The sequence below is a fragment of the Belonocnema kinseyi genome, chromosome 6, assembly GCF_010883055.1.
Source record: "Belonocnema kinseyi isolate 2016_QV_RU_SX_M_011 chromosome 6, B_treatae_v1, whole genome shotgun sequence".
In the NCBI taxonomy this organism is placed as follows: Eukaryota; Metazoa; Arthropoda; class Insecta; order Hymenoptera; family Cynipidae; genus Belonocnema; species Belonocnema kinseyi.
Window position 1 is genome coordinate 43,781,825 of NC_046662.1, and position 15,993 is coordinate 43,797,817.

Below are 15,993 nucleotides of genomic sequence, written 5' to 3' on the forward strand. Positions count from 1 at the left end.
ACATATATACACATATATGTGTGTGTATCGGTGTATAGAAAATATATGATGCCACATAGAGATACATGTAAAAGCGATGCATAAGTGCATGCCGAATCGAGCTGAGCGATTTAGCAACGAGTACGAGTGGGGAGGCCAGGTCATTGCACAGACGAAAATGCAAGTTGCGCGCTAATCACACAATTGCCAACAGTGTCTCATGATCATTGAATGCAAAAAACACCATTAAAAAAAATTATTTAACAAAAAAAAACCGTTTTATTAAACGAGAAAATTTGCTTGAATAAATAAGGTTTGGTTGATACAACAAAATATTTGGTTGATCCAACAAATTTTTTTTGTTGGAACAATCAAATACTCGACCTACAAAAAGATTTGGCTAAAACAAGAAAAAATGTAGTTGCGTGAACCAAATCTTTTATTGATGTGTGGCTACTGATTCTTTTAAGCAGGAATTTCTTTCATTTTGAAAAGATAAAGATTATTAAATTAAAAAGGAATTATTATTATTATATTTATAAAATGTATGGTGAACCAAAAAAGAATCTGAGACTGTCCACATTGATTTTCTTTTAAAAATGCGTTACAAAATGGTTTTCACTCTAGAGGATAAGGCCCCCCCCCCCCCAGTAGTTTACATTTACGGAGAAAGTGAATCCGTTATTTTTTGTTTTTCGAAATACGAATATTAACATGTGCCATCGGGCCCTTCAAAATGCCATTTAATTAACATGGGAAAATTTGGAATTTTCGAAAAATGGAACTCATATTCCAAGGTTACATCAAAACATGCCAAGCTTTTTTACGGATTTAAGAGGATTGTCTGCGAAACAAAACCATACTAATAACTTTAATTTCCTTCCCACCCCCACTCTCCTCACAGTACCCCAAATATGAACCAAAAAAGAAAAAAAAACTGTATTTTTACGTATTATTGTTACTTGTTAGCAATTTTCATCGTCTTTTTCATACAAATAACTACTAATGTACAATTTGAATATTTACTATAACTTTTTGAACAATTGACAATTGTTTAAACAAATATAAAATCTTTAAGCAATTATTTAGTCCCCAAAAATGTGATGTGTTATTGTTTATTTTTAAAGTTTTTAAACAATAACCCTGAGATGTCCATTTTCTTCAAATTGGTATCCTATGCCACTTTTTGTTGAAAAATTACATAATTTTTATACATTTCTTCTAATGTTTAACAAATTTATATTTGTTTGAATAATTTTTATTTGCTCCAGAAGTTATTTTTCGATAAATAAAATGATTAAATAAAATATAAGACATAGAATTAATTACGACATTAAAAGTGTTTTTGGAAAAATAATTATTTAAACAAATTATATTTGTTTAAACAATTAAGAAGAGGTTAAAGCATCTATTCTATACACTATACAGTCAGAAGCATAATTTTATGTGTTCTATTTTATTCCATTTTTTTAGACATTGAAAAAAAAATGTTCAAGCATGTATAGATTGTTTAAATAAATATAAATTTATTAAACATTAAAATAAATGTATCAAAAATATTTTATTATTCATTTAAGCGTAGCATATGTTACTAATTTAAAAAGAAAGTTGATATCTCTAGCTCAATTTTTAGAAATTTTGAAAATAGACAATAAATAACTATTAAAATAATTATAACACGTTTTTAGACAAATTTTTACTCAAAACAATGACATACAATTACATTTTCATCAGAAAATACGTTTTTTGTTTACATTTTTTGGGAATAAAGAATTGTTTAAATTATGAATCTTCAACAATAAAATTCAATTTTTACAAAGTAGTTAAAAATGCAACCAAGTAGATGAATTTTCAGAGTTTTCAGCAAGCAAATTCATATTCTACCAAGAAAAGACAAATTCTCAACAAAATGTATAAATTTATTTCCCAATACTTGAATTTTTTTAAGTAGTTCATTTTTTAACCAAAAAGATTAACCTACGATCGAGAATTTGAATTTTTTTCTAAAAAAAGGAGAAAGTTTCAAAGAAATACATGAATTTTCAACCAAAAAACTTTCAACTGAAATACAAAATCTTTCATCCGAAAGATTAATTTTTAACAAAGTAGCTGAACTTTCAATAAAGTAGTTGAATCCTCAACAAAAAAGATAAATTCTTATCTAAAAATGGAATAGTTCAATTCTCAGTTAAGAACCTTAATTAAAAAAAAAAACTTTCAACAAAATAATTAAATTTTCAATCAAAACATTTTCAACTGAAATCAAGAATCATCAACCAGAAAAATTAATATGCAACAAAAAAATTTTCAACTGAAATAAAAAATCTTCATTTAGAAAGATTAATTTTTAATAAAATAGCTGAAATTTCAACGTAGTAGTGGAATCTTCAACAAAAAAGATCAATTTGGATCTAAAAATAGAATAGTTTAATTCTGAGTTAAGAACCTTAATTAAAAAAAACTTTCAAAAAAATAATTAAATTTTCAACTAAAACATTTTCAACTGAAATCAATAAACTTCAAACAGAAAAATAAATTTTAAATAAATAAAATTTACTTTTAACCAATAAAGTAAATTTTTCAAACAAAAAAACAATCTATGACAATATAGTTTAATTTCTAACCAAAGAATCGATTTTTTTTAAATAAGTCAATTTTCGACAAAGTACTTAAATTTTACACTAAAAAAATGAATCTTCAAAAGAAAAAAAAAATTACTTTTCTTAAAAACTGCTGAATTTCCAACAATATAGATTAATTTTTCACCAAATAGTTGCATTTTTAACGAAGAAGATTAATTTTCTATAAAAAAGGCGAAGTTTCAACAAATCGCATCAATTTTCAATAAAAAAGAGGCGTTTTTAATCAAAATTAGAATAAATAAATATACAAGAAAAAAATTATTTTTCACTCAAATAAATGAAAAAAAAAAATAGTTAAAAACTATTTGAATAACTTATGTAAATTACTCCAAATTATTTGAATTAATCCAGAATTCTTATTGGGTTCTATCAATAGAAAAAGGGGAATTTTGTTAAAAACGGGGAAAAAGAGTAATTCTTAAAAAAAAACGAATAGTTAATAAAAACAGCCTTGGAATTTAAAAGTAATTCTTCAACTTCAAGTAGAAAATAGGTGGAAATAAAGGAGGTTAATCGAAATCCCGGATTATCATGTTCGACAGCTGAAGAGGTTGAAAGCTGCCGTAAAAGATAGATCACCGATCGTCTATTCAATGGCGCCTTGCGCTCTAAATCTCACGAAAGATTTACTGCGCATCAATGGTAGCCATATGGGTAATTGTCAAATTACCACACATACAGTGTCAATCAAATATGAATTCAGAATTTATTATTTAATAAAGGAAATTAATTTATCAGATCTAAGAATGTTTAGTTCCAAGGCGGTACTTCTGGAGATAAAAAATTATAATTAAATTCGTACAATAAAAATGCGAAGTGCCTTTGAGGTTAGGAGTTCAACAAAGATATTATTAATAACGATCAAGTGTCGTATTAAAAAAAATCGTCTCCCTTGTGATCTAGGTCATAATATCATTTTTAATATATATTTTCCTTTCTAATTGACTTAATTAGCTCACATCTTGAGATTTCTATTTATAAATAGATGCTAGAATAGAGGCCCACCTGAATAGCATGGGAACGACGCCAGAAAAATGATGAAGTTTAGCCTTGTTTAATTTTTTTTAACACACATTCTCGTGGTAACTATTCGACTAATTATGAAAGGAAACATCGCTGATTTGGTAACGGAATGTTTTTTTTTTAAATTTTTTATTTGAGAATTGAGTCTCTAATGAGCCGATTACAATTTTGTTTGGAAACATATTTTGAGGTCCTTCTATGCAATTCTTTTTATATAATTTGAAAACTTATAATTATATAATGACACTTTTTTTACCATCCAATTTAACTTCCAACTGTAACTACAATATTTTACTGGAAAAAGTACAACATTATTTATTTATTTTGAAAAATGTGCATTAATTGAACATTTGTTCCTCTCAAGCGTAGCAACTGATCGAATAACAAAAAACAAATAGTAATGATCTGAATATATTGTTTTAGAATCAACAAAAAATTAATTTTTGGTTTATATTTTTTCGTTTTTAAACAATCTTAAGCAAATAATATAATTTTTTAACTAAAAAAATTTTAAGAAAAAATAAACAAAGTTCTTACAAAATTGTTTAATTTTTATACCAAATTATGGAATTTTTATGTCAAAAAGATAAATTTTCTATAAACCTGTTGAATTTTTAAACAAAATAGTTCAATTTTCAGAGATTTTCATTTTCAAAATTCCCTAATTTTTCTTTGATTAAAACAGATAAATTTTTAGGTAAAAAAGATGAATTTTCAAAAAACAAATTTTATGTTAGAAAAGATTGCAGTTGACTTTTCATGTTTAGAATATGAATTTTTAAAGCAGAAATAAGATTCTACGAAAAAAATTGAACTTTCAATTTAAAAAACTGATTTTTTTAAAACACAAAAGGATGAATTTTGAATAAAATAGTCTAATCCTCTACCAAGCAGTTACATTTTTATCCAAGACAAATGTCTTTTCTGCTGAAGCAAGTGAGTTTTAAAATCAAAAAGACAAACTTTAAAAAAATAGTTGAATTTTACGCCGCACAGTTGCATTTTTATCCAACAAAGAATAAATCTCTTCTAAAGTAGATGTATATAAAAAAAATTTTAAATAGTTAAATTTTCATACAAAAAAGATTCCAGTTCACTTTCGAACACCAAAATAAGAAGTTTGTCTTTTTGATTTTAAAATTCACCTGCTTTAGCATAAATTATATCTTTTTTTGGATAAAAATGAAACTATTTGGTAGAAAATTCAACGAATTTATTAAAAAGTCATAATTTAAAAAAAAGTAAGTTGTTTAAAAAAGTCAGACCTTTTGTTTAAATTTAATATTTTAGTAATGAAAAGCGAACCGAAATCTTTTCTGGATGAAAATTTACATTATTTTTTAGAATATTAAAAAAAAAGAAAATTCAGTTATTTTAAGAAAAATTATATCTTTCTTACATAAAAATGCAAATATTTGGTAGACAATTCAAAATTTTTATCAAAAAATTCAGTTATCTTAAGAGACATTTTATCTTTATTGGATAAGAATACAAATGTTTGGTTGACAATTAAACTATTTTGTTAAAAAGACATACTTTTGGTTGAAAACTTCGCTGATTTTTTGAAAATTTAACTATTTCGTAGTAAATTTCTATTTTGGTGTTGAAAAAAGAACCGAATATTTTCTGGGTGAAAGGTCAACTTAAAAAAAATTGGTCTTTTTTTATTCAATATTCATCTGTTTTAGTACAAATATTATCTTTCTTCGATAAAATAAAAAACGTAGCGATTTGTTACAGAATTAAACTATTTTGTTATATTTTCATCCTTTTTGGTTGAAAAAACTTGTCTGTTTAAATGGAACATTTATTTCTTTTTGTAGAAATTCATTCTTTTTTAATTCGTATTTTGACCTTGACAAGTTCACTGGATCTTTTCACATTCTCATCATTTATGATTGAGAAAGTATTAGAATTGTCGGTAATTTGACATCACACTTTTTCAACGGATCTCGACGTTTCGAGACCCCCTGAATCCGAAAATAAGGTTTTCACGATGGCGTCTGTCTGTCTGTCCGTCCGTAAACACGATAACTCTCGAAAAAATGAACTAATCGAATTCATCTTTGGCACACCATTTTTAGCTCCTGAAAGAAAGGACGAGTTCGTGAACCAGCCATTTTTGATAAAAATTCAAAACGTGATCGCATTTTGAAAATTTTTGAGATAACTTTTTTCTGAATTTGAAAATTCTATGTACAGATATTTATAGTATTAAAAAGAACAAACAATTTATTCTCATGACTTTTTTAGATAACAAGAAAATTCTCGGAGTTATAGGGTTTTCAAAATTTTTTTAATCAACCTAAAATCAAAATTTGAAGCCGAAAAACGCACTATATGAAAAAAAGTAAAAAAAAAGAACATTTCTTTTTGAAAGCCCTACAAGATTATCATGAACAATTTTTGGATTTTCTTCAAAAATCGAAAATTCAAATTTTGATTGCACAAAAAAAATGGAAAATAAAAAAATCCATTTTGTGGACAAATTATGTAGGATAAAAAAAAAGATGAATTAACAAAAATGGTTATCCCAAAAAAGATCTACAATTTCGTTAAGAATCACTTCTTGACAGGACGCGTACTTTTTGTTTTTTTCGTGAAAAATAACGTTGAAAAAAGAAAAATAAAAAAAAATGTGTGGAAAAACGACGAAAGTTACGAGAAAAAAAATCCAAAAAAACCTGTTTACAAATGTCTGTCGGAAATCGAGCGCGCAGCGCGAGTGTCACGATGAGAATGTGTACCTTAAAGCCAAACGAGCTTTGAGAAACTTAATATTTGACTATACTTAATTAAGTAGACAATTCAAAATATGAAGACGCATATAAATACTGCCATCTAAAAGAGATCTTTTTGATAATGTTTTTTTCAAGCATTCCAAGTGCAGAAAATAAATACCCGACCGCGAAACGCGAGATTCAACCGTCGTACGCCCTAGGCGCGCTCAAACTTGCAAGCGAATCGAGCCGTGCGCGTAGCGCGCGATGAGAATGTGCCCGCCAAGCGGGCAGATTTTTTGGATGAGAATTTTACTATATTTAAACAAAAATTTTGTTCAGAAACAATTCATTATGTTTAAGAGAAATTTCATCCATTTTGGATATAAATGCATCTTTTTAGTAGAGAATTCGACAATTTTGTTAGAAAGTCATTTTTTTCGTTAAAAATTCGTCTTTATAGATTGAAAATTCAATTTTTTATATAGTAACTTATTTCTTGTTTAAAAATTCATATTTTGATCGTTAAAAGTCAATTGAAATATTTTTTAACCGAAAATTCAACTAGTTTCACCAAATTTATCTTTGTGATTTAAAAATTCATTTGTTTTACTAGAAATATCATTTGTCAAATGAAATTGTGACTGTTTCGTTAAAACTTATTCTTTTTTTAAAGATTCAAGTATTGTGTTTAAAGGATTTGGTTGATTCACTTTTAAGAAAATATTTTGTTTTTGTTATAAATAAATTAATAAATTAAAAATTTTTAAATTAAAAATTTGTATCCTAAATACTGTTTTATTCCCTTTATAAAAAATTCTATATTAAAAATATTACAGGATTAAAATGCAGCGGTATTTGAATATTAATGATCAAGGAAAATGAAAAAGTAGTCAAGAAAAATGAGGGAATTTTGAAAATGAACTAGCATAACTGGCAAAATAGTACAGTAAGAGGGGCGGGGGGGGGGTGTTAAAAACATCTGGTAACGGTTTGTTACAGGAAGGTGGAGGGGTCTTGGAGAGGGCCCAGAATCCGTTACGTAATTTAAGTAGGGCCCCTAATAGTTTCTAATTCGATATTATATTACTGGGACTTGAAGTTTAATACGTGAAAGGTTACTGGAGGATGGTATTTGTCTTACCCCCCAAGTTTGGCCTAAGTAGTATCGAATTTGCCTAAAATCACTGGCGTTTCTTATGCACCACAATTGCACAATGTACACGCGTGTACACAAATGTATATATTCGTGGGTAAAAGCGGGGGCGGGAGAGGGGAGGGGTATTAACATTGAATGCTGTGAGTCAGGTTAGCTCCGCCGGACATGCATTAAACATCCGCTATATAGCGGACAATTCTGAATTATACATCCGTGAGATAGCTTGCTGAGTGCCCCTGGATTGTCCCACTATTTCTTTGGCGGCGATCGAATCGGACCAATCGGGAGTAGAATTTCGAGGAAGGGAAGGAGATAGAGAAGGTTGAGAAAACGAAGGGACTATTTCGTCATTCGAAGGAAAATTAAGTCACGTTCTGTCAGTCAATGCAAAGAAGGAACATCCTAGAAAAAAATCAGTACATGCTTCCTAAACTACGAATCAGGATAGATTTATTTATAGGGGAAACCAGTACGAGATGAATACCGGTACGATTAGAATGATGAGAAAAGATGACAGGGTTTTAATTCAAAAGTTCTGCAGTTTTTTTTTTTAGTAGCAATATTGCAAACGAATTTTATAATTAATTATTTTTCCACTTATTTGCTATTTTTGAAATAAAAAGTGAGGGGATAATTACCTCTTTCGAATGAAAATTAAAAAACGTTCTGACAGTCAATGCAAAAAAGGAATATTCTAGAAAAAATCAGTTTATGCTTCTTAAACTACGACCCATTATAGATAAATGTGGAGGGGAAACCAGTACGAGGTGAATACCAGTACGATCTGAATAATGGGGAAAGGTGGTTTCAACAAAAAAGTTCTGTAGTATTTTTTTTTTAATTAGCAATAATAAAAACGAGTGTTATAACTAATCGTTTTTCCACTTGTTATTTTTGAAATTAAAAAGTGAAGGGAATATTTCCTGATTCGAGTAAAAATTAAAAAAGAAAAAACACCCGAGGCAAAAATCAGTACATTCTTTCTAAATTACGATCCAAGATATAATTATGTGGAGGTGAAACCAGTACGATCTGAATACTAAGAAAAAGGTGACTAAGTTTTAACTCAAAAGTTCGGTAGTCTTTTTATAGAGTAGCAATATTAAAAACGAGTTTTATAACTAATCTTTTTTCCCAATAATTTGCTGTTTTTGAAATTAAACAGTGAAGGGACCATTTCGTCATTGGATTAAAATTTAACAATCGTTTCGTTATTCAATGTAAAGAAGGAACAACCTAGAAAAAAATCGGTATATTTATGTGTCAGAGAAACCAGTACGATCTGAATACGTTGAAAAATGGACTGGGTTTTAACGTAAAAGATCTGTACAAAACTATCATCTTTTTTAGTCAACTTTTTTGTTGAACATTCGTCTTTTCGCTTAGAAAATGCGTCCTGTTGGCTTCGAAATTCAAATATTTGGTTGAAAATGCTACTATTCTGTTTTGAGGATTAATCGTTTTTGTTTGAAAATTTGACAATTTTTACGAAAACTCATCGCTTTTGCGTTCAAGTGACTTGGAAATCTAACTATTTGGTCGAAAATCCAACAATTCTTGGTTGACCAGTCTCCTATTATATTTTCGTTTAAGAATTTATCTCTTTTTTAAAATACAATTTCAAAACTTATTTATTTTGTTCAATATTCAACTAATAATTTGTCAAAAAGTAATCTTTTTTGTAGAAAATTCCACGGGGTTTTGTTTAAATTATTTGTATTTTTACATAAAGAATTCATCCTTCTGGTTTAGAAATTAAACTATTTGGATGAAGTTTAATTTATTTGGTTTGAAAATTAGTCAATTTTGCTCAAAAGTTTGAATATTTGGTTGTAAATGCAATTGTTCGGTTGAAAATAAGTTTTTTCTTTCAATTCAACCATTTAGTTCAATATTTAATTGCTTTTTAGAAAATTGAACTATTTTGTTAAAGTCATCTTTTTAGGCGAAAGTAAAACTGTTTTCTTAAACATTCGTCTTTTTGTATAGGAAAATCGTCCTTGTGGATTGAAAATTTAAATTTTTGGTTAAAATTTAATTTTTTTAGTTGAAAAGTCTACTATTATATTTCTGGTTCAGAATTCAACTCCTTTGGTTACAAATTCTACTATTTGGTTCAAAATAAATTATTTTAATATTTTATTTTGATCGAAATACAACTGTTTTGTTGAAGATTCGTCTTTTTGGATAGAAAATTTATATTATGGTAGAAAATTGATTCTTTTTGGTTAATGATTCATCTTCTAAAAAATTTGTCTTTTTGGGGTCGAAATTCATGTATTTGTCTAAAAATGCAACTTAAAAAAATTGAAGATTAATATTTTTTATTTCAAAAATCGACAATTGGGTTGAAAATTCATCTTTGCAGGTTGAAATTTGAAACATTTGTTTAAAAATTAAATTTTCTCTTCGAAACATTTATTTCATTGTGATTATGGTATATAAATTAATTGTATTTAAAAAAATTCATTACCTACAGATCGTAAAGACAATACGTGGCTTTTTCTGGCATATCAACTGAGATCAGCCATTTTGAAAACGGGGGGGGGGGGGCATGTTTGATATCAGAAATTAAATTCTTTGGTACTAGTAACAAACAGTAATTAACAAAAAATTGTATTTGAGCCAAATAAATTGTTTTATTGCACCAACCATTTTTTTTCGTAATCACAAATAAATTTTTGTGAAACGAACAAAAACTAAACAACTAAATCATTTTGCTACTGTAAATTCATTTTTATCTTAGTATAGCATTAAACTTTATTTAATTCAAAACTACTTTTTAAAAAACCTCACAGATTAAAACGACAATACGGTGCTTTCTCTGGCATATCAGCTGAAGTCGGCCGTATTGAAAACTAAGGCTTCGGCCATCTGCGCATGTGCACTCGCGTGTTTTGCACGGGTAACAAAATAACAAAATTATTGGTACAAGTAATAAACGGCAATTAACAAAAAATTTCGATTTAGCCAAATAAATTGTTTTGTTACACCAACCCCTTTTTTAGCAATCACACAGACATTTTTGGTAATCAAACCCAAATTTTTGTAAAAAGAATACAAAGTGAGCAACTAAATTCTTTTGTTACTGTTACTTTACTCTTTTCTCAGTGCATAATAAAACTTTTTTTGTTTCAAAACTGTTTTAAAAACCTCACAGACAAAACAAAAATCGGTTGCTTTGTTTGGCATATCAGCTCAGAGCGGTCATATTGAAAATTGGCGCTTTGAGCATCTGCGCATGCGCACTTGCGTCTTTGGTACAAGCAGCCAAATTCGTTAGCACAAGTAACAAAGGAAAAATAACAAAAAAATTATGTTTGAGCGACATGAATTGTTTTGTCACATTAACTACTTTTTAATAAACAAACCCAATTTTTGTGAAATATCCCAAGTATTATTAAATAAATTATTTTGTTACTGTAATATTATTTTTGTCTCAGTGCACATTAAAACTTTCTTTGATTAAAAACGACTTTAAAAACCTGACAAATCAAAAGACAATACTTCGCTTACTCTGGCACATTAGCTGACATCAGCCATATTGAAAACCAGGTTTTCGAGCGTCTGCGCACGCGCGCTCGCGTGTTTGGTACGCGCAACCAAATTTGTTGCTACAAGTAACAAACAGTACTTAACAAAAATTTATTTTTCAACCAAATCAACTTTTGTAAAACGAACAAAAGCTGCTCAACAAAATTCTTTTGTTAGCGCAACTTTATTTTCTTTCTCAATGCAAGGATACATTATTATCTGGAACAAATGAATGAATGAATGACTGAACGATGAAAAATGAGTTCTATACTTCCTTCCTTTTGCTAATGTCGCGTCGGTTGATAAAGGAGAGTTACGACGTCTTCGTATTGAACAATCGACGTGGAGGAATTGGAAGCTTTCACGGAGAAGAGAGGTCGGTCAATCGATAATACAATTGTAACGTATGTGAAGGCATTGCTTAAATAAGAATACGTATTCAAACAGAAAGAGACCGTGTAGAGGAAGAATTCGCATTCCTGGCCATATTGGGTACGCACCCTCGTGTCCAGGGGACTCTTAACTCTTCCGAGTTGCGATACAACCGCCTATGCAGAAAGGTACTATATTTATAACCAGAAGTACCGTGCTATCAGTGCGAAAGAGGCATTTGCCACAAAAATGCACCACGATGGAGAGGCAGTCGCACTTTTCCTCTTTCTGTCCCCTTTCTTCTTTCACATTAGTCAAGTACCTACACAATGTTTCCGTACATTTTTAGCCAAGATTTAATGCGAAAAATGTAACCGTATGTGTGATTCAAGAAATACATGGGCCGAGATGCGAGAGTCTTTCAACTCACGCTTGGATCAGGTGGTAGCGCTCCGAGTTCGTAACCAGAAAGTTCGGGCTCGATTCCTACTTCGGGAAAATAAAAAAAAAATTTCATTCCGATTTTTTATTACAATTGAATTTTATTACATTTTTGAAATTATCATTTTTTTAATCTATAAACATTTATGTTGTCGTTATTGTTCTTTTTATTTAAAATACCAATAAAATATATGAAAATTCTATAATAAGAATAAAATAAATAATCAAATATAAAGCAATAATGAATTAAAATGATATAAAAATAGAATATGAATTAAAGAAATTTGCTATTATTACTTAAAATATTCATATTTTGGAATTAGAAAAATAAGTGGTTTTTCTAACAAAAAATGTCATAAGGAATTAGAATTTTCCAAGGTTGGTGCGGCACTTAATTGAAATAAAGAAGGTAATAAAGGTTGAAAAACACCATTTTTCACAATGAAAAGATTAGTTAAAAAATATTATTTGGCTTAGTTTAAATAAATTTGATAGTCAATTAAAATAAAAAAATTGGAACAAAAAAGAAATGGACAAAACTGGCGACAGCAGGAATCGAGCCCGGATTTTACGGTTACAAACTCGGAGCGCTTTCGCCTGAGCTAATGGAGAGTTAAAAAACGAATTTTTAACCAAATAGTCAAATTTTCAGCCTAAAAACATAAATATTCAAAAAAGTTATATTTTTAGTTCGAAAAATTAATTTTTAACTAGAATAAACGAATTTTATAAAAAAAAATTAAACCTTCAAACAAAAAGATAAATCTACAATAAAAAAATTAATTTTTGTCCTGATATTATAAGATTCAACCATAAAAATATGAATTATCAACCAAATGACTGCATTTTAAACAAAATATTTCTACAAAGTAATTGCATTTTCAACCAAGGAAGATTTTTCAGTCAAAAAGAAAAAAAATTTTAATGGTTTAATTTTCAACCTAAAAAGACAAACATAAAACAAAATAATTGCATTTTTAACAAAATATATAAATTTTTAACCAAAAATGTGAATCCTCAACAAAATAGATGAATTTGAAATCAGAAAATAGAATTTTCAACTAAAAAAGAATGAATTAATTACTAAAAATGGAATAGTTATATTTTTAGCTCAAAAATTTTATTTTCAACTAAAAACAACGAATTAAAAAAAAAACTTAAATGTTTAGGTTTTAAGTCGAAAAAATCGATTTTTGACGAAAAAACGGAATTTTAACGAAAAAGTTAAATTGTCAATCAAATGGATGAAATTTCATCAAAAGAAATGAATTTTTGACAAAATAGTTCACCTAAGAATATTAATTTTCTACCGAAAATGATATATTTTCTAGCAAAATAGACGAATTTTGAACTAAAAAAGCTAAATAAAAATTTATAAATTTTTTAACAAAATATTTGAAATATCAAGCAAAAAAGATTAATTTTCAACCAACAAATTCCATTTTTAACACCAAGTAAATGTGTTTTTAAACAAAAAGACAGATTTGCCACAAAGAAAGATTTTTCAATAAAGAAAAAAAAGTTCTCATCTAAAAGAAGATGAATTCTTAAACAAAAACATAATTCTTTTATCAAGCAGTTCAACTTTCAACCAAGGTATTACATTTTTGTCTAACAAAAATTACTCTCTAACCAAATAGTTGAATTTTTAACAAAATAATTAAGTTTTCCATAAAAAGAGATGGATTCTGAATCCAAAATATAATAGTAGACTTTTCAGATGAAAAGAATTAACCTTCAACCAAAAAATTACTTTTCTATCAAAAGATGAATTTTCAATCAAAAATTCCAAAAAACCGTTTTAATTTTAAATTGTTGGTGCAAGGAAAACAATATTTTTTCCAATTTTTTGGGTCAAATTTATGAATGTGAATAACCTTCTGACCGAAAAAGTTAAGAAAACAAATACTTTATCAAAATATAATATTTCAAGAAATGACAAAAAATGAAATTTCGATAATTTTTATTCAAGGTTGCAAAAAAAAGTGTTTTTCGTTTTTTACCCCTTTATTTTGTGATGCTCTTGTTAACAAGCTAAGGAAACATGTACATATTTTTAATATTCCAATCAAAATGTTTTCTATTTTTTTAATGGAATAAAAAAACATGAGACATATTTGTACGAAATCTATAAAAAAATTGACCATTTTTTTCAATTTTTTGGGTGTTTCATGAAAGTGACCTTAGACGGAAAAAAATGTTCGTTAAAATATAATATTTCAAAAAATGACACAATATGCAATTTTGATAATTTGTACCTAAGGTTAAAAAAAATATTTTTGTGTTCAGAAAACCAAGAGCATACAAAAATTAAAAAATACAAACTTATTGTTTGAATCTTAAGGTACAAATTAATTAAATTGCATCTTTCGTCATTTTTTTAAATATTGTATTTTGACGAATTTTTTTTTTATCTAGGGTTACTTACTTCCTAAAACTTTGACAAAAAAAGAATTAAAAAAATAATTTTTTACCAAATACAACAAAATAATTCATTTGTAATGAAAGAAACTTCTCAGTGTTATTAGTAATTAATCTAATTTTTAGTTTTTTTGCCCCACCCTAGTTTAAATTCTGCTGTAAAAAATTATTTTGGAATGTTCGCTTTTAATATAAATATTAAATATTTATGTTAAAATTGGTCACAATTGTCTATAAAAAATAATAATTGAAAAATGAAAAAAGCGACATGTGTATTAAAAGTGGGCCTTACCTTCGACATTGCGGCTCCCAATCCTGCTTGGCATGTGCCCTGCAGATTGTACCCTTGTTTTCCTGAAACGGAAATGCGCAATTATTTTATATTGTCCGCCCATTCAGACAAATAAAGACATCACTCCTCATTTCTAGTCTATTGTATTGAAGCCCATAGTGCATAATAATAATAAATTAATAATGACCTAGAGATCATACTTAAAGCAGTCTGGGACTCAGTTTAAAAAATTAGGTTCACATTAGAAGCAAAAAATATACCTATGTAATTAACTCCAGATCTTTTGTCAACATTTAGCATTCAATCCAAATAGGGTACCCTTTCATATTTCCATTAACGTCACTTTCATCTTTGAAAATCTGTCACAAATTATGATAAATTATCTTTTCAGTTTAAACTCTATACTTTTTCCGCTCTGTTGATTTAAATTAGAATTTAATTGGTTTCAAAACAATTCAAAATAAAAATATTATGAATATCAGAGAACAAATTTAAAAAAAAGTTTAAACAATTTCTTACTATAGGGTAAGTCGATTAATAATGTTCAAATTGGGGAAATAAATAGTTGCAAACAAAAATCTTTTTCATTTTTTTGTTTTTGAATGCTCAAAATCTTTTTACACAGGATAAAAAATACAAAAAATATTTGTTTAAAACTTGAAAATATGCACGTGATTTCTTAATTCATTAAAAAGAGCATCCAAAAATAAAACAGCGAATTTTTTGTTTGCAACTTTAGGCAGAAACTATCAAAAGTGAATTTTGGTCATTTTGAGAAATATTATATTTCGACGAAAAATAACTTTAAAAGAAAGAAAATCGAAAAAAAATTCTTTCCGTCAAGAAAAAATAAAAAATTGGAAAATTTTCATTAGACTTAGCCATTAAAAAATTTTTTTTTGTTTAAATTTGTTTGTAATGCCACAAAGAAACTTTTCAGTATTATTACCAATGAATGTAATCATTTTGAGTTTTTTGCCCATTTTTTTGGTTGGAATATATTGTTTTCCAAGACAAAAAAATGGGACACGTATTTTTTTACCAAAAAAATTTTTTTACCGACTTAGGGCCACTCATATATTGATGTGAATTATGAAAAAATTAATGAAAATTTATTTAAAAAGTTGTATCTTGGGAACATATAGAAATATTTTGATTTTTTTCTTGATTTTTTCAGATCCATAGTGAAATAAGCGAGATGCTCTATTCCTTTATGTAGAAAAATAAATTTTTTTATAATATAAAATAAATTTCTCAAAACATCAATTATTTTCTTAAAAATTCATAGTTTTATAAAAATTATAAAAATTGAAATATGCCGAAAGTAAAAGTTAAGAAACAAAGAAAATTAAAAAATTAAAAATTTTCGCAATTTTAAACCCAGAATCCTCAAATTCTCGAAAATTTTAC

The 15,993-nt window shown here is 27.4% G+C and overlaps 1 protein-coding gene across 2 annotated transcripts in view; it reads right to left on the reverse strand.

The window, feature by feature from the left end:
* Window positions 1-15,993, reverse strand: part of LOC117174631 (integrin alpha-PS2-like) — a 316,127-nt gene that overhangs the window by 51,471 nt on the left and 248,663 nt on the right. For both annotated transcript variants that reach the window (XM_033363890.1, XM_033363889.1), the window contains exon 5: window positions 14,584-14,645. In XM_033363890.1, the coding sequence (XP_033219781.1) occupies window positions 14,584-14,645 (62 nt within the window). The remainder of the gene's footprint in view (window positions 1-14,583; window positions 14,646-15,993) is intronic.